Source organism: Euleptes europaea, chromosome 7 (assembly GCF_029931775.1).
Source record: "Euleptes europaea isolate rEulEur1 chromosome 7, rEulEur1.hap1, whole genome shotgun sequence".
NCBI lineage: Eukaryota > Metazoa > Chordata > Lepidosauria > Squamata > Sphaerodactylidae > Euleptes > Euleptes europaea.
The window spans coordinates 11,986,049-12,007,326 of NC_079318.1; the positions used below are offsets into that span (position 1 = coordinate 11,986,049).

The 21,278-nt window shown below is 39.6% G+C and overlaps 1 protein-coding gene across 1 annotated transcript in view; it reads right to left on the reverse strand.

The window, feature by feature from the left end:
* Window positions 1-21,278, reverse strand: part of SYNE1 (spectrin repeat containing nuclear envelope protein 1) — a 437,649-nt gene that overhangs the window by 263,890 nt on the left and 152,481 nt on the right. The window contains exons 32-36 of the mRNA XM_056853653.1: window positions 17,550-17,777; window positions 14,039-14,137; window positions 11,317-11,504; window positions 11,086-11,209; window positions 316-482 (exon numbers count right to left, since the gene is read on the reverse strand). Of these exons, the coding sequence (XP_056709631.1) occupies window positions 316-482; window positions 11,086-11,209; window positions 11,317-11,504; window positions 14,039-14,137; window positions 17,550-17,777 (806 nt within the window). The remainder of the gene's footprint in view (window positions 1-315; window positions 483-11,085; window positions 11,210-11,316; window positions 11,505-14,038; window positions 14,138-17,549; window positions 17,778-21,278) is intronic.

The following is a 21,278-nucleotide window of genomic DNA, read 5'->3' on the forward strand; positions in this document are numbered from 1 at the left end:
AGCAGAGCAGGTGAGCGTACTTTCAGTGATGGTGAAAGACTGCCTCCATAGACAAGTCTGTTGATCAAACCAGAACAATCCTGAACCTCAGAGCTGAACATTTTCCGTTAGAAAGGAGAAGACAATGCCAATCTCTGCTTATCTGTTCAGAATTCTCAGGTCTCTTTCTTGTCCCTGAACAGTAGGACCAAGCTTTTATGGACATATAATGAAAAATATATTCAATTTGTGGCATTCTGCATTCTGTCACCGACCACAATTCCTAGGCCATTTAAACACTGTTCTATAGCCAAAAAACAAACAAAAAAGCCAAACCTTTTGCCAACTTCCTGAGGTAGAGCTTTCCATCTTCTGTCTAGTTTTTCCAAATGTTTTTTCATTACTTCCACACGTTCTTTAGAACTTGACTTACATAGTGACTCGCTTAACAGCAATAGGCTGTTATATAGCGATACATGGGATCCAATATCAGCTTGCAACTCCTAAGAAACAAAAAAGAACACCTTATAATGAAGGTGGTTTCAGAGGGTAGCCATGTTGGTCTGCAGTAGAAAAGCTAGATTAGAGTCCAGTAACTCTTTAAAGTCCAAGAAGATTTTTAGGGTATAAGGTTTCAAGAGTCAAAGCTCCCTTTGTCAGATACCAATATCTGAAGAAGGGAGCGACAGTTGACAACTTATATCCCAAAAATCTTGTTGGTCTCTAAGGTGCTACTGGACCTGACTCTAGCTCTTCTACCTTATAATGAAAATGTACAAGCAACCATATCTAGGAAAACTGTTTTTGTGTGTCTGGAAAATCCTGGATAGATTGCTAAAAATAATACATAGGCTCCTAGCAGATGCTTTTGGAGGAGTAGGGGGTTGGCATTTTTAATCTGCATACCAGTTTTTCTCACTGCATGATGTCTAAAATTATGATTAATGTAATAGTGTCAGTATTAATTTCAGAAAGTTGCCCAGAATTTGTTTCCTTTAACCAGGAAATACAAAATCTGGTCACTGTGTCTTCTTTACAGCTAAAGTTTTGTTAGATGTACAAAACGTAAAACAAAAACATTGACTAATATTTACTATACATTGCTTAGAGTAGATAGCAACAAGCAAAAATTACCAGAGAACAACATGAAACAATTTTTACTGAAATAGTTGAAATGGCATCAGATGAACATTACACATTAGGTACAATATACCACTGCAATCTGAGGGCCTACAATCAGCCTGGCAACCTCCTATATATATAATTCGCACTAGAACTTTTTGTAGAACTTGCTTCTATGGAGGTTCTATCTTGCTGAGAATATAAAATAAGAAACACACTCTGAGCATTCTCATTTCCATACAAATTCAACATTCCTGTTTTGAAGAATATACACTTGGTTTACATTATTTTTTGTTTTTTAACATATAGGGGAAAGCCACAGTGGATGGATCTGAAAATTATCTTGTTCTCTTTTCCTGTGAAGAATACTGCAACAGCTGTTAGAATGCAGATTTTCAATGGAATTTCCTTTCTCTCTTAAACACAGGTCCATTGTGTTGTTAATTAACAGACACCCTGCCTGGGTGTCTAGAGATGAAGTTTTATAACTATTATGCAAACTAAAAAAAGATGAGTCTCCAGGTGTGGATAGCATATAAAGCCAAAGGTTCTTATGGAGCTCAAATGTGAAACTGTTGATCTACTAACCAGTATATGTTACTAAAATCAGCCTCTGTCCCAAAGAACAGGAAAGTGGCAAATGTTACACAATTTTTTAAAAAAGGGGTACATGGGGGATCCAGGGAATTACAGGCCAGTTAGCCTAACATCTGTTTCAGGCAAACTAGTAGAAATTATTATTAAAGACAGAATTAACACAGAGAAAAACAAAGCCTGTTGAGGGAAATCAACATAGCTTCTGCAAAGGGAAGTTTTGCCTAATCAAACTTTTGACGTTTTTTGAGAAGATTAATAACATGTGGATAAGGGTCTAGATCAAATTAAGCCTTAACTATCCCTAGAAGCTAAAATGACCAAACTGAGGCTTTCATACTTTGGTCACATTATGAGAAGAAGAGAGTCACTGGAAAAGACAATCATGTTAGGAAAAGTTGAAGGCAGCAGGAAAAGAGGAAGACCCAACAAGAGATGGATTGACTCAATAAAGGAAGCCCCAACCCTCCGTTTGCAAGACCTGAGCAAGGCTGTCAAAGATAGGACATTTTGGAGGACATTGATTCATAGGGTTGCCATGAGTCGGAAGCGACATGACAGCAATTAACACACAGTAGATATTATATACTTGGACTTCCAAAAGGCTTTTGACAAAGTACTTCGTGAAAGACTCCTCAGTAAACTTAGCAGTCATGGGATAAGAGGTCCTATGGATTAAAAATCGGTTAAATAACAGGAAGCAAAGTGTAGGGATAAATGAAGGGGAGTGAGCAGTAGGATCCCATGATGAAAGATATTGGGACTAGTGATTTGGAACTGGGGTGTAAGCCTGTCAAGTCTGCAGATCATACTAAATTATTTGTTTAAATCCCTGGTGCCATTTGGCTTGAACCAGGATAATGATTTATCATGCTTTATATAATTCTGTCGTGTCTCTTTAAGAACCTCCTGAGACATTGCATCACACCTGTGAAACATCTTACACTTAAGCTGCTCCGTTGTGGAGTTAGGGCTGCTACTCATTGTACCCTATTTGGGAACGTTGTAAATTATTGAACTTGTCTGTGCAACCATGTACTGGAGAATGAATATACTTGTTTGGAAATCATAAGATATGAAATATTAATTCTACATGGTATGCTTCTTTTCTTCATCCCTATGGGAGATTATTACCACTGGCTTTGAAAGCTTGCATTGAAACAAGTGTACTTGTTAAGACTCAAACTGTAAGTAAATCACTGTTTAATATTTATGAAATATTGTATAGAATTGGACTTGGTTGTTCTATATATTTTAATTTTTTTGTATACAGAAACGGGACTGAGGAAGACTTGAAATGATTGTATCCCTGTTTACCTTCTCTTCTTTTGAAGACTTCCAAGCTGGATTGACTGTGACTGTTATTCTTTTGTAGACACTCACCTTTGGATTGATTGTTACTCTCTTGTAGACACTTACCTTGGATTGATAGTTACTGTATAATATGTGATGTTTGCTTATGCTTATTACACTTTTTGAGTATTTGGCTATAGTGATTTGTTCTGTACTTATTTTATAACCTTAGGTACTAGTACAGAGGTGTTAATCTTTGATTACTTAACTGCCAGGTAGTAGCAGGTGATCTCCTGCTAATTCAACTGATCTCCGGCCAATAGAGATCAGATCACCTGGAGAAAAATGGCCACTTTGGCAATTGAACTCTATGGCATTGAAGTCCCTCCCCAAACCCCGCCCTCCTCAGGCTCCGCCCCAAAAATCTCCCGCCGGTGGCGAAGAGGGACCTGGCAACCCTAATGGGTATGGGGGGAGAGATCCTCCATCCTTCCACATATATAAAGAATACAACTTTATCACATTTAAAGGCCTACTATGTAAAGTCAAGATTTTGCAGCCTGCCAAATGAAATAAAATATCTCAATAAAGGCAGGCGTGACCAGGAAAGTCCAATTCAGTAGCAGTAGCTACTGCATAGAACCCTCTCCCCCAATCTGAAGGAATAGAATCCCCTCCCCCACAGAAGGATTATTTGAGTCAGTTGCCAAATATTTGGATTTTCATCTACGTCAATTTTCAGTAGACACAGCATCTTATTTAAAAGACACTAGTGACTTCATCAGATTTGTGGAGAATTTGGAAGTGCCAGGGGACTGCGTTTTGGTGACAGTAGATGTCAAGTTGCTTTATACCAATGTCCCATTAATACAGACCCGGGAAATCATATGTACATTACTTACTTCTAGGATAGATCCGAACCCTTCCACCAGCTTCCTACTTCAATTATTAGATCTTTCATTTGATATATATATTTTTTTAATTTGGAGATCAGCTATATCTACAGACTGGTGGAATAGCTATGGGCTCGCCTTATGCTCCAACCATTGCCAATATACATATGGCAGAATTTGAACGGCTGCACATATATAATAACAATCCATATAGTGAACAAATTTTTGGATACAGGAGATATATAGATGATATGATTTATATTCTATCATCTGAGCTGGACTTTGGTGCATTTTTGGATTGGCTTAATAGCCGATCTGTTCTTAAATTTACTGGACAGGTGGATCCATGGCAACTTCCATTTTTAGATACTTTAGTACATCGCAATACCTCTAATGTACTATCAGTCAGTTCTTTTAAGAAACCTACTGACCGAAATGCCCTATTGCACTTCAACTCCCATCATCCCAAACATCTTAGGGAAAATTTGCCTTATGGCCAGTTTATTAGGTTAAGACGGAACAACTCCAATGATGCCAATTATAGTACAGGAGCTAATGCCTTATATGTAGCACTGGCTAATAGAGGTTACCTTTCCACCATTATTAGAAAGGCTAGAGAGAGAACTGAGTCTAGAAACAGGAGAGATCTTATTTATAATAATTCTAACAAGAATACATGTAATACCTCTCTCAACTTTGCATTTCAGTTCTCTCACCTTTCCAATCATATTTCAGGCATCATTCGGCAACACTGGCATTTGCTTTCTGACATACCTGGCTGTCAGGTCATGCCCAAAATAGGTTATCGCAGAACATTGTCTATTCGAGACAAACTGGTACACACAGACGATTCGGATCGTACACATCATGTGAAAACCATAGGTCATTTTCGTTGTCATAAATGTGCTGCTTGTAACCTTAGCCTCGAAGTTAGAGAATTTAAAAGGACAGACTCTGATTTTGTGTTTAGACTTAGGGACTTTTCCAATTGTGAAACTAAATATTGTGTGTACTGCCTCATTTGTTCATGCCAAAAAATTTATGTGGGTACCAGTACACGCCCCATTAAGGCCAGGATCTTGGAACATAGATCCAGAATACGCACTGGCAATCGTTTGGCTCCTGTTGTTGACCATTTTCTCAAACTTCATCATGATGCAAATGATCTCCGCTTTTTTGTTGTTTGGAGGCTTAGAGGCAAATGCTATGATAGAAGAGACACTGAACATTTACTTAGACAGAAAGAGGCTTATTTTATTCATTTGTTTAAATCCCTGGTGCCATTTGGCTTGAACCAGGATAATGATTTATCATGCTTTATATAATTCTGTCATGTCTCTTTAAGAACCTCCTGTGACATTGCATCACACCTGTGAAACATCTTACACTTAAGCTGCTCCGTTGTGGAGTTAGGGCTGCTACTCATTGTATCCTATTTGGGAACGTTGTAAATTATTGAACTTGTCTGTGCAACCATGTACTGGAGAATGAATATACTTGTTTGGAAATCATAAGATATGAAATATTAATTCTACATGGTATGCTTCTTTTCTTCATCCCTATGGGAGATTATTACCACTGGCTTTGAAAGCTTGCATTGAAACAAGTGTACTTGTTAAGACTCAAACTGTAAGTAAATCACTGTTTAATATTTATGAAATATTGTATAGAATTGGACTTGGTTGTTCTATATATTTTAATTTTTTTGTATACAGAAACGGGACTGAGGAAGACTTGAAATGATTGTATCCCTGTTTACCTTCTCTTCTTTTGAAGACTTCCAAGCTGGATTGACTGTGACTGTTATTCTTTTGTAGACACTCACCTTTGGATTGATTGTTACTCTCTTGTAGACACCTTGGATTGATAGTTACTGTATAATATGTGATGTTTGCTTATGCTTATTACACTTTTTGAGTATTTGGCTATAGTGATTTGTTCTGTACTTATTTTATAACCTTAGGTACTAGTACAGAGGTGTTAATCTTTGATTACTTAACTGCCAGGTAGTAGCAGGTGATCTCCTGCTAATTCAACTGATCTCCGGCCAATAGAGATCAGATCACCTGGAGAAAAATGGCCACTTTGGCAATTGAACTCTATGGCATTGAAGTCCCTCCCCAAACCCCGCCCTCCTCAGGCTCCGCCCCAAAAATCTCCCGCCGGTGGCGAAGAGGGACCTGGCAACCCTAATGGGTATGGGGGGAGAGATCCTCCATCCTTCCACATATATAAAGAATACAACTTTATCACATTTAAAGACCTACTATGTAAAGTCAAGATTTTGCAGCCTGCCAAATGAAATAACATATCTCAATAAAGGCAGGTGTGACCAGGAAAGTCCAATTCAGTAGCAATAGCTACTGCATAGAACCCTCTCCCCCAATCTGAAGGAATAGAACCCCCTCCCCCAATCTTCTACCTCTCTGAGGACAACATCATTCTCTTAATAAAGAACTAACTAGATTTTGAACTCTACAAGGTAACAGCACATCTATCAATAATAGCAAACTCCCAGTTTAGCAGTTGAAGTACGACTATAGTAGCTGGAGGAATGGACTAGAGATGTTGTAATAATCATATGACATAATAATGCATCATACACATACCAGCAAATGGAAAAACATTTTCATTATCTCTGCAGGATTGCAGTTTCCAACCAAACTAAAAGTATATTTTCATTAAAAGTACAAGAGCTACAATGATTCTTTCCCCTATACTTATTGACTAACAATGAAGCTTGAGATTTAGGGGAAAATGTCTATTGATTGTGAAGTATAGTAAAAGCTTTGTTATCTTGTAATCCTGGTGAATAGGGATTGCTGTTTATTCAATATGCCATATATTCAAGCTTATTGCTCAGCCCCATACTCTATCCAGAGAAAACCAGACCCCCACCCTTTAAGGTAAACAGTGATAAGTGTGCACAACGGGGCAATGAGATTTATACTATTTTAAGTTTGCCTTTGGTTAAGGAGAGCCATCAGAGGGAAGGCAGGAGCAGATAAATAAATATTCAGTTCCACACAGGCTGATATCTGCTTTAAATCAACAGCTGTAAACTAAATTGCTCTAACTTCTGTATGTGAAAGAATTATACCTCTGAACACATGCAGAATCTCTTTTATTCATCCGTGAATAAACACTACTATGCTGCTGTCCTCACCTACCTCAGTGCCTGAAATTAGACCTAAATGACAAGAGGCATAATGCAAAGGCAAGTTTAAACTTTAGAAATACCTTACTACAAAAGGCCAAAGGGCTGAAGAGAGACAGTATCCTGGCCCATCCCCTCTCGTTACAGAAAAATAAGGTCTTTGTGAAAGCAAGTCAAAAATAATCAATCCTCTGAGTGCTGAGAATGCAAATACTCTGCACATCTGCAGAATGCTTTTCTATCACAACACAGTAACCACACACATCTGCCTACCTGATATTAGGGGACAATTTCTAGGTTGGCAGCAGATTCACAGGGGGGTGTAATTTAGGAATCTCTTTTTTTTAGCAGGGGTGGTCTGGCCATTAATTTCACCTGGACAGTTCCCAGCGGGCCTCTGCCCTGGAGGGCCAGCGGCAAGGGTAAAGGGGCCATCAGTCATGGTAGCAACTAGAGGCATCTAAAAAGAAACTTAAAGTAAGGAGAGAAAAAGGCCAGCCAAGGCAATAGGCTTGGGGAGATGGCCCTGTCCTGGAAGGGAAGGGCTGGCCAGGACCCCCTTGTTTGGCAGATTCTTCCATTATTTCTCTGGGCTTTTCTGACAGCTCCAGCCTAGGCCAGGTTTCTTGTATAGAAACACTGTTTTTAAGGTGATCCCAAAACTGCTGTATGCTGTGTGTAGTATTGCAGCCAGAACTTGATACATATTTACTGGGAAGTAATGTCCCTTGAAGTCAAGGACTTCACTCCCTGGTAAGAGTACATAAATCACTAGAACTGCCTGGATTGGGGGGTGAAGGAGAGAAGCAGCATTCTTTATTGCTGGTATTGGGGCTGAATTCAGAAGTGAAAGTATGCCAATATCTTCCTCCTCACCCTTTCTAACAATTCAATAGGACCTACTTTTTAAAAACTTTAATAGACTGTTCTAACATGTTGTACCATGACATAATCTTTTACTTTCAGAACACTTTGTATCTTAATTAGTTTATTGTTTATCTTACTGTACTCCATTTGTGTTTATTTTCACTGTAGGATACAAGAGAAAGGCTTGAACTTCTCATCTCTGCTGTAATTTGTTATGTGTGAACTGTCCAAGTCTCTAACATAGGCCATTTATGCAGGGGAAATTTGCGCTGGGTTTGCCACTCAGAAGATGCACATTTTTCTGATCTAAATTCTCAAAAATGTATTCATGGGGGCTTTTTGCCCTGAAGATCTTCCAGGAGTACCTTGCCCTCAATTATTCATCCTCAGCGAAATACGGAGCTTGAGTCCCTTTCCCCTGTCAACACTGCTTTGTAATTGGCTGTGGTGTAGTCTTTCAAATATGTCGCCAGCCCTGCAGCGGGATTCTTGCATTTGTAATTAACACATGGTCATTTTATAGCCAAAGCAAAGATGGGTCCAGAAAAATACCCCCAACCAATTTATTTCAGGCTAATTCAAAGCAGGGGTTATAAGAACAACAACCAAAAAAACCCTCCGGCAGTTACATTTCCATTGCATCTTTCCATTGGTACTCCCAATTGGGAAAAAAGGGTTTCATTATGTTAAGAGGACGTGTTTGTGTGTGTGTGTGTGTTGGGGGGGGGGGAATCTGCCCAGCTGTTCACTCCAGAACTCAGGGATTCTTTTTTAACTGAGCCCAGTAGCATTTTAACAAACAAAGCAGAGAATCACAAACCAGGACACAAACCTGTTAATTTTTTTCTGCCATATTTATTTTAGCAATAAAATAATGAGTCTATAAATAGAAATGAAGATAAGAGCAGCTAGGGGAAAGCCCAACGTTCCTCCCTCCCCCTCCCCATTCTGGTATCTATGTGGTTAATTGCCCAATTTTTTTGGGGGGGGAGAAATGCTAGCAATGTATAGGACCAATTTTATTCCACTGAAATGTATATATATAGAATTTTAAAAGACTCAAATATAGAGAGGTAGCCAGGATCTGTTAAATTCCTTTCAGGTTTCTTAACTTTTCAGATGACCACTACAGGCTTTTTAAAATGCAGATCTCAGGCTGCCACATCAGCTTTTCAATCACCCAGAAAGACTACATATGAGATCCTTATGCCAGTGCATACCACACCAAACCTCCACAGTTCACTTTTACCTCAAGTGATTGGAAGAATAGCAAGATCCCTACCCTGCTTAAGGAACTTCTAAATCCTCTCTGACTCAGGGCACAGCTAGACAATACAGCATCCCCAGGGGCAATGTTCTGATGCCACAGCCATTTTACCTCAGAAATTCTCCTGCTTTGAAAATGGTGCAAGGGGTGGATTGTGCTTGGGACCATGGAGTCAGTGCCGAGGAGAAGCTCCTTTCTCTCCCCGTGCCATTTTGCAAGAGCCTAAACCCTGGAGATGTGGTACCATCCAGCTGTGACCTCAAACCTCCATTAAAGAGCTATTTTTTCCCTCTGCTTCTCCACCTCCCTCCTTCCTCCAAGTGTTCCAAGGGCCCAAATTAGTTGTTTCTGGCTTTCTCTCCAGACTACCAGGGTACAAAGAGTATTGGCAGATGCTGGAAAAGGCTGTCTGTTACATCATTCCCCTTGCAGCTTTTCCAACAGAGTTTTTAATTTTCTTGGAACACTGAATTAATCCCTGCCACAGTTCTTGACAGAATAATGTCATCAGCAAATGTAATCATAAAAAAATCATTTCCCCTGGATCGTTGATGATGTGCCTTATTGCAAATATATGGCTCTTCTAAGACTTATACACATGCCTGTTTGTAGTTACTACTGCTCATGTAAATTGTAGACATGAGGAAATAACTGGCACTAAAAACTAAACTGCATTTTACAGTCAATGCACAGGTAATTTCCATTTAAATCTTTATTCTTTTGTCTTGTAAATACCCAGTCTATTCAAAGCCAGATCATTGTGACTACACAGATACCATGGGATACATGCCTAGCAGTATGTTGAAGTACTAGTAGTAATATAACTGACATCATCAGGCCCTACCCCATGACAATGCTAGACTTCACCCATGATGGGCCCTGCCCGTGAGTCTCAGGGTTTAGGATGATGGGGACTTGGCAACCCTAGCCCCTCTCTTCAGGGTCCTCATGCCTCCTCATGATAAAATTTCTTGCTACAGGCCTAGCTTTGTACAACTTGTGATAGACCTACATCAAATACAGCTTCCCTGTTTTGGCAGTGCTAGGAAAGCAGCAAAATATAATATTTATAGATCATTGTGTGGACTGCATTAGGTCACAAGCTGTGCAGATCTGGCCTAGGCACCTTCTGAAGCCTGGAAAAATGGATGATTTTCTTCACTCCACCACAAATTGAAAACAAGGCACATGTAGTACTTTGTCTGTATATGCTTAATATCCCTGGCAAGTCACCACCAGCGTCAAAGAAATAAATGCAGGCTGCCAGCCTGGAAACAATGAATCCAACTAGTCTATCTGAACAAAATGTGACTCACCAAGCCAAATCCAGCCCACCATCCCAATATGGATGTTTAAAAGACTTATCGAAAATGCAAAAACAGAGGGGGCATTAAACACTTCACAAACTGCAATGCAGAAGTGTGTTTGTTGGGGATGGTCATTTTGTGGAGGCTTGGTTTGTATATATTTGCAACCCATCCTCAGGAATAACAGTGCATGCCCAGTGAACTGTGGACAAGAAGGGTGTCAAGTAATCTATGAAAACCTATTTTCATGATCCTATCAATGCACTGAAGCCACGGGGGATTTTTTGAATCAATATATTTGGCCTCCCAGATGTAGGTGACATGCACTAAAGTGAACACATGAATGCTGGCACCTTAATCCAAACTCAATGTGGTGCAGCCTAGGTACAATTGTTTTATAAAAGTTATTTTCTTACAAATAATGAGCTCACCGAAGGGAGCACATTTCTCCATAATGCTGTAGGCTGGTTTCCTTTCATAGCAAACTGTGTGGAGCATCTATCTGAGGTAGCCCACATTATTTTATCAAATACAACTATTCCTTGCAAGTTACAAAAATCTATAAAAAATGCAGAAGCATTTTACTTGCCAAGTCAAGAAACTTACTTGGAGTAGCTGTAGTTCGCATTCCAGTATGACTCTGTCAGCAGAAACATATTTTTCAGAAGGTTTGGCAACAGCCTCACACCTTTCTAACCAAGTTAGGAAAGTAGACATGTCCTTCTCCTGTCTAGTGGAATACAACCAAAATGCTATTAGTTCATTTCTTAAAAAATAAATTGGATGAAGTCTACAATTATTTCTCAAACTGAGTAAAATACACAATGGCTTACTCACCTCTGCCATTGTGCTAGGTAGGTCTCTAGTAAGGCTAGTCTATCTTTAACTTGGCTCATAGCCTTTTCATGTTGCTGTTGTAGTATTAAAACATCCTGAACTGCTTTTTCTTTGTTCGCAATTTTGCGACCACTGGATGACAGAGAGACCAATGTTTGTTTCATTTTTTCCAGGGCCTGACAGAGATCCTGTTTAATTTAAAGCAGCAAACAGAATGCAATTACCATCCTCATACCAAAACCATGGCTTTCATGTGGTCCTATGTTTTGTCAGATAAGGCGTGATTAGTAATTGAACAGCTGCTTTTTTTTACCTATGTACAAGTGCAGTGAATTCAGAGAGCATATAAACATAACTAGAGCATGTACTGTTCCAGATACTCTGAAAGCCTGTGACGTGCACAGAAATGGCACCCACACAGTGGAACACCATCTGCGGTGACACCCACCATGTTCCCATGCTGGATAATTTTTGCTGGCAGGTAAAGGCATTTTTATTTTAAAAAATATTTCAAATTAGGTGAAGGGCATTCGGATTTTCATCAGAGTTGACGTTTGCTGCAAAGGTGCACGTTTTAGATTTACCTTTTTGGTTTTGTTGACATTTTATTGTTTTTAGTGGCTTTAGCACTTTGCAAGTTACTTTGAATACTTTTTAAGCAGAAAGATCACACACACACACATAAATGAATACACCAAATGTCTGTGAAAACTGACTTAGAACAGGGCAATCATCAGGAAGCAGGTAAACAAGATGCAGTCAGCTGTGGGTAGGGGTGCAAAAACTGGAATAACTCACAGTATCAAAGCCCACCAGAGTCCAAATATCTCCAACAAGGGCCTGACAACTGTCACAGCCCCAGTCTTCACAAAGACCACACGAGATTTTAAAAGGTATTGACATTCCCTGTCATGGAACTATGCGCTATGGCATTATAATGTCAATACAAATGAGTAGCATGCCTGTGTAAACAAGATTTGAGGCCAGTGTTGAAAGGCAACTCAGGGGTAGCAACTTCTTTCTAAACCCTGGTGGGTTCTGACATCCACACCGACATTTAGTTATAACAGCAAGAATTTTAATGTGGTAATTTAATAGGAAACCTTAATGTAAAAGGGGGTGGAAAATAGCAACTGGGTTTTAAGGATGAGTCTCTAACTAGTCCTTATGTGCTTATGAGTAAAGTAGTAAGAGTTCACCAGTTCCAGGCGCTTCTTCCCAGGGCTCCTCTGACACAGTGAAATGTAAACAAGGTCTATACCCGGAGCTTCAGTCTTACAGAAGGACCAAGAAGTTACAGTCTTCACTGGTGTCCTTTCAGTTACCATACGCCTGTTCCTGACTGTAATTCTCATTTTCATCGCTTGTGTGTCCCTATTGCTTCAGGAGGAGGTTTCTGGATGTGTTATGCTCTCTCTAGTGGTTGATTTGATATTACATCACTGTATGTCCGGCATATTTCCCTGCAGTGTTGCAGGAAACTATGCCAGACCTGCACAATGTAATATCGAATTGACAACTAGAGGGAGCAAAACAAAGCAGCAAAACAGAAAAGATACTTTATCTGAGGGTACAAGAACTGGGCTTGTACATATATCCTAAGGCACTGAGGCTGCCTTCACGTCTCTGCTTTTTCCTGGACCCAGGAAAGATAATGCACCATTGTACTTGCATTATTGATGCTCTGCTTATTAGAAAGCCTTCTCTTAAAGCTTATTCATGCTAGTTGGATTGCCAGGTTGAAACCTGAAAAATTCTTTTTGACTGAAAATTTTCCCCACCCATTTGTTGATAGTCACCACTCCCGCTACTAAGGCATATGGTGTGGTGCCCAACAGAGGGCATGATACCAATTACAAAAATCAGATTTTTAACTAAAGTTCTTCAAACTGCAGCTCTGTTCAGAATAGCATGGATTACCGGTACTTTCACATGTTACTCTCTACTGTATACAAGTTGCCGTTGGGCAGGAGGGAGGGCATCTTGGCCATCTTCTGGTCACTAGGGGTGTGGGGGGGAGGTAGTTGTGAATTTCCTGCATCGTGCAGGGGGTTGGACTTGATGGTCCTGGTGGTCCCTTCCAACTCTACAATTCTAGGACACAGGGATCATATCATTCTAAATCTGAAATAAACTGGCCGCCTGTTCATTTTTAAAATCAACTCTGAGTTCTGGTTCTTACCTCTAAAGCCCTAAGTGACTTGGGCCCAGGGTACTTGAAGGACCACCTTCTCCCATATTTTCCCACCCACCAGTTAAGATCTGTCTCACAAGCCTTGATCTCTGTGCCACCTCCTTCAGAGGTGAGGCAGGTGGCAACCACAGCCAGGATTTTTTTCTGTAATGGCACCTTGCCAGTGGAATGCTTTCCCCCTTCAGGCTTGCCTGGAGCCTATTTTACTGTCTTTTAGGTACCAGACCAAAAGGTTTCTGTTGATCCAGGGGTTGATGTTTTACCACCATTTTAATAGTATTATTTTAGTTCGGTAACTGGTACTCATGTTAAGCTGGTAACTGGTATTCATTTTATCTATGTTTTTACGTTCTGGTTGGCTTATACAGGGTTTTAATTAAGAATTTGTAATACTTTATGTTTTTAATATGTTTATTCTGTAGCTGCCTCAGGTAGGTTTCCTGGGAAATGGGCATAAAAATTATGTCAATCAATCAATCAATCAATGTTAGACATGTAATAAATGGCAATCATTTAATCTATTCTTACCATATGAAACTGGAGAGCCTTGAAAATTTCTGCTGATGAAGAGCATATAATATCTGTCTCTGCCAGTTTGGATTCATATTTGTATAAGTCCTGTTGAATCTAAACCAGTGAAATAAATGAAAACAAAGATACTTAACAATTACAGTACAGTTCTGATATCATGATGTATTCCTTCTACATTTCAGGAACTAATCTTCTACAGCATCTTGTAAACTTTATATGACCTGAGGGAAAAGCTATTTTTGTAGTTTGTGGCATTGCTATAGTTTTATATGTCTCTGTGTTATTATATATTTGTTTTTATTTCCAACACTCTTTAATCCAAACATTAGAATAATTCCAATTATTCCAGTCATATGGCATATAAATCTGAACACCCTCACAGTTCTAAAAGGATGGCAGTGGTGGCTTTGTGTGTATATACACATATGTATATGGGGTGATATGTAGCCTAATTCCAGGTTTGTTTATTTGAATGGAAATGTAATATCTACACTTGTGACATCACAGAATATACTAAAAGCAAAGGTAGAGGTATAGAATGTCGGGGAAAGAAAAAGATAAGATAAAGTAATTTGGGGATAGATGGAGGGGGGAGAGGGAGAGAGAAAAGAGAAACTGAATAGAGCGAGGAGAAGAAACTGGATAGACAGGATATTGAAAAAGACAAGTACACACATAACAGCAAAGCTGATAGACTGTGACAATGAGGAATTTTCAAAGAATGTTGTTTAACCAGTACAGCTAACAGTGTTGTCACGCAACTACAATTTGTTGGGTTCTTTTTTCTTTTCTTTTCTTGTTACAGCTGGTAATAAATTAGTTGTTTTATTAAAGAAATATTGTTAACCATCCACTAGTCCAATAGTGCAATCCTAAACAGAGTTACACCCTTCTAAGCCCATTGATTTCAATGAATTTAGTAGGGTACATGTGAGGACCCCCCTGTAGTGGAAATTGCGGAAGACAATTGTACTCACGAGGAGGTAGGTGGTGCTCAATGTAGCCCTTCTCCATGTGAGAGCAATCTCAGGGTATCAGGGAGTTAATTGTCACATCGAACTGTAAATAATGAGCACCTGATGGTGGGGAAATAAATCTGGCTTCACTCACTACTGAAGAGAGGAGAGGGCTCCAGATAAGAAGCCAGAGACAAGGAGCGTCTGAAGAACCAGGACGGGCTGCCAGAAAGAGAAGGAACGGCTTGCTTGCCTCCCAGGAGATGACTTCCCATCTTCTGAAGGTTATTAGTCTGGGTAAAGGGTACTGTTTGTTTAATAAAGCTGTATACCTTTTTCTCCCCAATACCTGCCTGTTGGAATCCATTTTTTCTGAACCATGGGTAATACAATTGGCGCTGTGAGCAGGATTCCAGAGGTAATATTGGGACCAGGGAATGTGCAAAGCTGCATCCCAGGATGGTCGTGTACCAGTGCATGGCCCCCAGCTGCGCACATATTAAACTCACTAACCCCACCCACCAAATGGGATATGGAGCTAGAAAAAGCAGGAGGTCCCACACCCAGGGTAATAAGTAAATGCTTAAAAAAGATAGGAATAAGGGAAGATGAAGGTGTAGAGGAATGTGGCAAAATGGGTCGGCTACTTCTAACTGCACTAAAAATGGTCTGGGAGTTGTTGGAAGCCTCTTGGAAGCAAGTGGAAGAGCAGGCTGAAGAAATAAGTGCCTTAAAGGAGCAGCAAATGATTTTGCAGGAAGCCTTGAAGAAGGCAAGAGAAGGCAGGAATGCTGCTGAAGAACAGGCAGGGCCTATAGCTGTTCGTGTGACTAATATTAAACGGAACCGACAGCAGAAGAAAGACCCCTACAAAACCAGAGCACTCAAGGTCCCTAGAGACTGGAGTTCCGCAGGGTCAGGGGATTCCAGTAGGGATGAGAATGTGCAAGTAAGACCTCTGGTTACCAACAAGGCCAAAGGGCCACCTGGAGGGCAAGCACAGGTCACTCGCACTGTAAGGGATTTCAGCCAGCAGGAGCTGATTGAAATCACCAAAAATACTAAACAGCAGAAGGGGGAGTATTTAAGCCAATGGTTGGTACGGCTTTGGGATCAAGGCTATACCGGCATGCATATAAGCCCCCAGGAATTATTGAAATTGGGCGCTCTATCTAATGACGTACTCATTAATGGGTATTTGAGGGGGGCTACTGGTCAGACACAGACCCTCTTTGATTGGGTTTGCCTGGGTATAAGACAACGATACCCTGCCCCCATGGACTGGGAGGAATATCTGCCACCCTGGAACACCATTGCTGAGGCAACAGCACAGTTTAGGGGGATGGCAATGCAGACTGGGATACATATCCAGGGATTCCCAGGTCCTGACCCTATGCCCCTAACGGCAGGTATGAGAGCACGGCTAATTAGGGGAGCCCCGCCTAGTTTGCGTGGTGCTCTATTAGCCCTGCTGGGACCTGCTCAAGGGCGGGCAGTGAGGGATGTGGTAATCCTTCTGGGACAGCTGGGGGATGTTCCCAGGGAAAATAAGCCCAGAGCACGAACCGCTGTGGAAAATAAGCAGGAGTGGTCAAAGGGTAGAATAAAGGAGCCAAAAGTAACTCGAAGGCAGATGTTTTTTGAGCTCCTTAGGCAAGGAGTGGAAAAGGAGAGGATAGACAGCCTTCCAACACCTGACTTGTTCCAGCTGTGGAAACAAAAATGTGCTACCCAGGAACAGAAGAGGAAGGTACCACAGGCCAAAGGAGTTGAGGTGAGAGGAGTGACACCAACTGCTCCACCTGAGGAGGAGGACTCATGGTATTCACCCGTACCCAGTGTATCAAAGGGGTGGGAGATGCCCATACCTTTGGATTAGGGGTGTGGCAAGGCTCCAGTGAGAAGGCTAATGAAGACAGCCATTCCTGGAGACCCACGCCCACATATACCCCTCACAGGAGCTGAGGTGGCTTTAATCCATGGGAACTCTGATGGGCACGGGAACCCCTGCATAACCATAGAGGGGTTAGCATTCAATCTAGCTAAACAGAAGGCTCTAGAAAGACGAGTTGTCACATAATATGTATAAGCAGGCAAACCACGTGGTGGTAGTATTCCGAAGAACTGGGATGAACAAACGCTGCGAGCACGAAAAGTAGTGCTGTTATAATCAAGCTCTTTAATGCGCTTTTTAATTTTGGTGAAAGCTTCAGTTTTCCCAAGATCTACTAACATATCCTGCAAGAAGCCCAACAATGACAATTTCTCGCAGAGTTATTCCAGTCTAAGTCCATTGACTTCAGTGAGCTTAGACTGGAATGTCTCCAGGGTTTGACAACATAAAAAAAATATGTTGCAGCCTTTCTGTCAAAAAGCTCTTATTAGGATGGATATTTGAAAGACAGAGTGACATTATTCCCAAATTAGAACTGCAGTTTTGCATTAATTTTAGTATAATGTTATTCATGATGATATTTTAATTGCTATCTATTCTGGAGATAGTAAACTGTCACTTTCTAACGAATAGCCTAGAAAGAATTTACAGAATCTACCTTTGTGAGGTTTTCCTCATATTTTTGTTGTAGAGATGCTTTCCCTGCAATCGTTTCTTCCAGATGCTGCGCACGATCTCTGAGTTCTTCCCAGTACCTTCTGATCTGTGTCAGCTTGGCTTTTGTATGTGCTGATTCTCCAGAGGTAAGATATTGAAAAAATGATGGGGTATCCTCTTCAAGACTTGGGATTTCATTTTTCTTGCCATCGATTTCCTTAATAATAACCTACAATGTAAAGCAATTTGGATATAAAGAATCTACAGCACCCATTAACAGTTTGCCTTTGAACCAGACGCTTTCCCAGAAGTCTCTCTCACACACATGTACACTCTATGGGACTACTTCATTCAATACAGGCACCGTAGGGAAGTAATTGTAAATAGCTCCTAACAGCATCCTCCAACATGGAGTGTATCATGAGCATATGCAGATTAAGCTACATTACACTACAAGTAACTTTTAATTCATTTGAAATAAATTAAAACTGTAATATGCTGTTGTTGTTTCTCAAGGCTATTGTGCTTGGAAAGGCACCGACTGTCACTATTGCAACCGACATATGGTGAAGCAGGTAGAGATTATGTAAATTTACACCCACACTAATCGTCTCACTTGTGGCACTTAGGTAGCAGTGTAGGTGGATTACTGAGACCAGAATCTGTTGGGCTGCTGTCCACCAGCTGTTATTGTGACAAATACTAATGTCTGGGGTTGGCTTATGTGAACCCCCAGACTAACGTAAAATAATTCCTTCTCATACAGCCTAGTGACTGTATTTACATAAAAGAAGCTCTCAGGACTATGAACTACAATAATCTATGTCTCATTCTCCAGAACTATTTAAATAGCCCACCCTTGATTAAGAAGTAAAATAAAAGTTGCATTATGGTTTTCTCAGGCTTAGAAATAGGTATACATAGTATACCCCTGTGCTTTCATCTAAAAATGTGTCTAATTTTTTTTTTCTATGAGCACTGGATTGAGAGAAACAAGAATGTCAGGTAAGGAAGGATTTATCTGTACTAGAGAGGTAAACTAGTGTTCCCAGCATCTTGCCAAACTACATTTCCCATAATTCTTTGGAGGGAGGACATGACATAAACTAGAAAATAACCAATATAAAACAAAGGACAAACAAAATAGTGTCATGAGAAATGTATATATTAAATTGTCTTGTTGCACTGTGTCTAAACTATAATTTATTATAAAACATTCTGAAAAGAGAAATATAACCAATTTCCAGTACATTTTGAGGGACAATTGTTTTTATCATGAGACTGTGAAATACATAACAAATGGTTTATTTTTGCAATCATGTTTTCAGTTTTAGATTCAATCTGTTTTTTTAATAAATTTGATTTTGGACTTATAGAAGAACAAGACATTTTTATATAAAAATTATTGTGTAACTATCGCCTTTTAGTTTTTATAGATAAAACTATTATAATCTCATAGTGTGCAAGCAGTCAGTATGAAAGTATGTAGAGACAATTGCTGTTCTCCCTTTTGAAATACAAAAGTTAAAATCTAGTTCCAATTTATATATAGATACCTCAGATAGTATTTATTATCATGGTCAATCACCGGCATAATTTAAAAATGCAAAGAATGAATAATAATTCCAGTATAAAATAATTTCGGATGCCTTGGTTTATGGATACTAAAATCCCAAATAAAATTTACAGAAACAGAACAATAATATACAACTACCCCTCAATGAAGCACAAATACATTTCACTGCAGTGCAAAATTCTGCTACCTTCCTTGTGATCTGACGACATTTATCTGCTAGAAGAATAACTCTATGGTAAGATTGTTCAGATCTTGGGAGAATTTTAATAAAATGGGGTAGATAAATATGATCACTTCAAAAATAGAGCTTTGTTTATGGCCTTTATTGATTTTAAATCAGTCTTTGGCCTTATACCTAGAGACTGATTGTGGGCTACGTTTAAGAACACATCCATTGACAAGCACCTGCTATTATTGATAAAATGTCTTTATTCAGGTACTAGGTTGAAGGTTATTTGTAACTGAGGTGGCCATTTATCAAAGCTCATATGTACTTCTAGAGGGGTTGTGTTTTGGCCCCCAGATAGTTTAATTTTTTATATAAATACCTTATCTTAAAATTGATCAAAAGGTGTGTTTTATTCTGCAACGATAAGCCTCAATCTTGAGGCAGCTCTGAGATGTTGTTTAAAAGAGGGGTCCCCAACTTTTTTGAGCCTGAGGGCACATTTGGACAAAGCATGATGAGCACAGCAACAAAATGGCTGCCACAAAATGGCTGCCACAGGAGGTGAAGCCAGCCACAAAATGATGGCCACAGCTTAAATTCAATAACACAGTGTAGATCCTTGAACTCCCTGGCAGCTGCTGCTAAAGCAACATTTTAAAGCTGCATAGCCAATCAAATATCCAATTGTCAATCAGAAGCCTTGATGGGAAAAAGCCACACTCACTTCCTAAAAACACTTGGTGGGCACAAAAAAAAGATGTTGGTGGGTGTCATGGCACCCATGAGCACCATAATGGGGTCCCCTGGTTTAAATATCTGGATGCAAGGGAGTTAATTCTTTCCCATTTGTGAGTTCAATTTATTTTAAAGAGAAAAATACATTGGAAACCTGTGCTTGTCCTGCAGAATGGATACAGTGTGCTCATATTTTATGCTCTGGTGTTTCTAATCAAGTATAACATGAAAGACTACCCTTACTGCCATTAATATATAGAACAAGAAGGGAGGGAGTGAAGAGGGTAGGTGTATGGGAATAATATATGCTTTAATTTCACCTTGTGATGGTCTATATTTTTGTAGGGTACACTACTCTTTCACATAGTGGTCCAAGATAAGAAGTATTTGCTAGTTTTTGGTTTTTTTTTTCAGTACAGTGTAACACTTTCACAGATGTTTAGACTCTATAAGCAAGATACTATCACTTAGCAGTAAAGGGATTGCAGCTTATTTATTTTATTCTTATTCATTTTGAAACATTTATATCCCTGCCCTTCTGATCAACTCCAGGCACAAGGTTTGGGATGCTTATATGCTTGGTCATTGCTTGAGCAATATATGTATATAAAAATCTTAAAAAGTTGTAACTATTAATCATCAATTTCTCTCTCCTTTGCTAGCACTAATTTTTGCAAACATTGTTAAGTTTTCCTACATTGGAAGTTGTAGGGAATTTAATCCTATTCAAATTTACTCCAGTCAAGCCTGTTGAAATCAATGGGAATATACTGGAGTAACTGTGTAGGATTGTACTGAGAGGCTCATCTTGGTAAGGCAGCTGGGAAACCAAATGAAATTATTTTGTCCCTGTATCAACCAATGGTTCGCTTAAGACTCACAGTACCAGAAACAACTGAGACTTATTAAAGTCATTCTTCCAACTGTAAGCCTTCCTGATTACTTTATCAAACCCATGATGTGTCACATGCAGAGAGAAGCAACAAATAAGGTATACCACCTTCAGATGACTAAAACAACAGAACCAAGTCATATGTTATAAAGTCCATTCTCACTCCAGGAATCTGACCTAGGACAACAGGAGTTGGTTTGAGTATGACGGACAACCAAATCTGGATAGTTATCTTACCATCCACAAAGGGTTATATTATTTCTATGAATAATATCTTTCTCTATGTTATGTATAATATATGTATGTATGAATGTATGTATTATATATATATATATAAGGACAGAAAATTTTTGCCCTT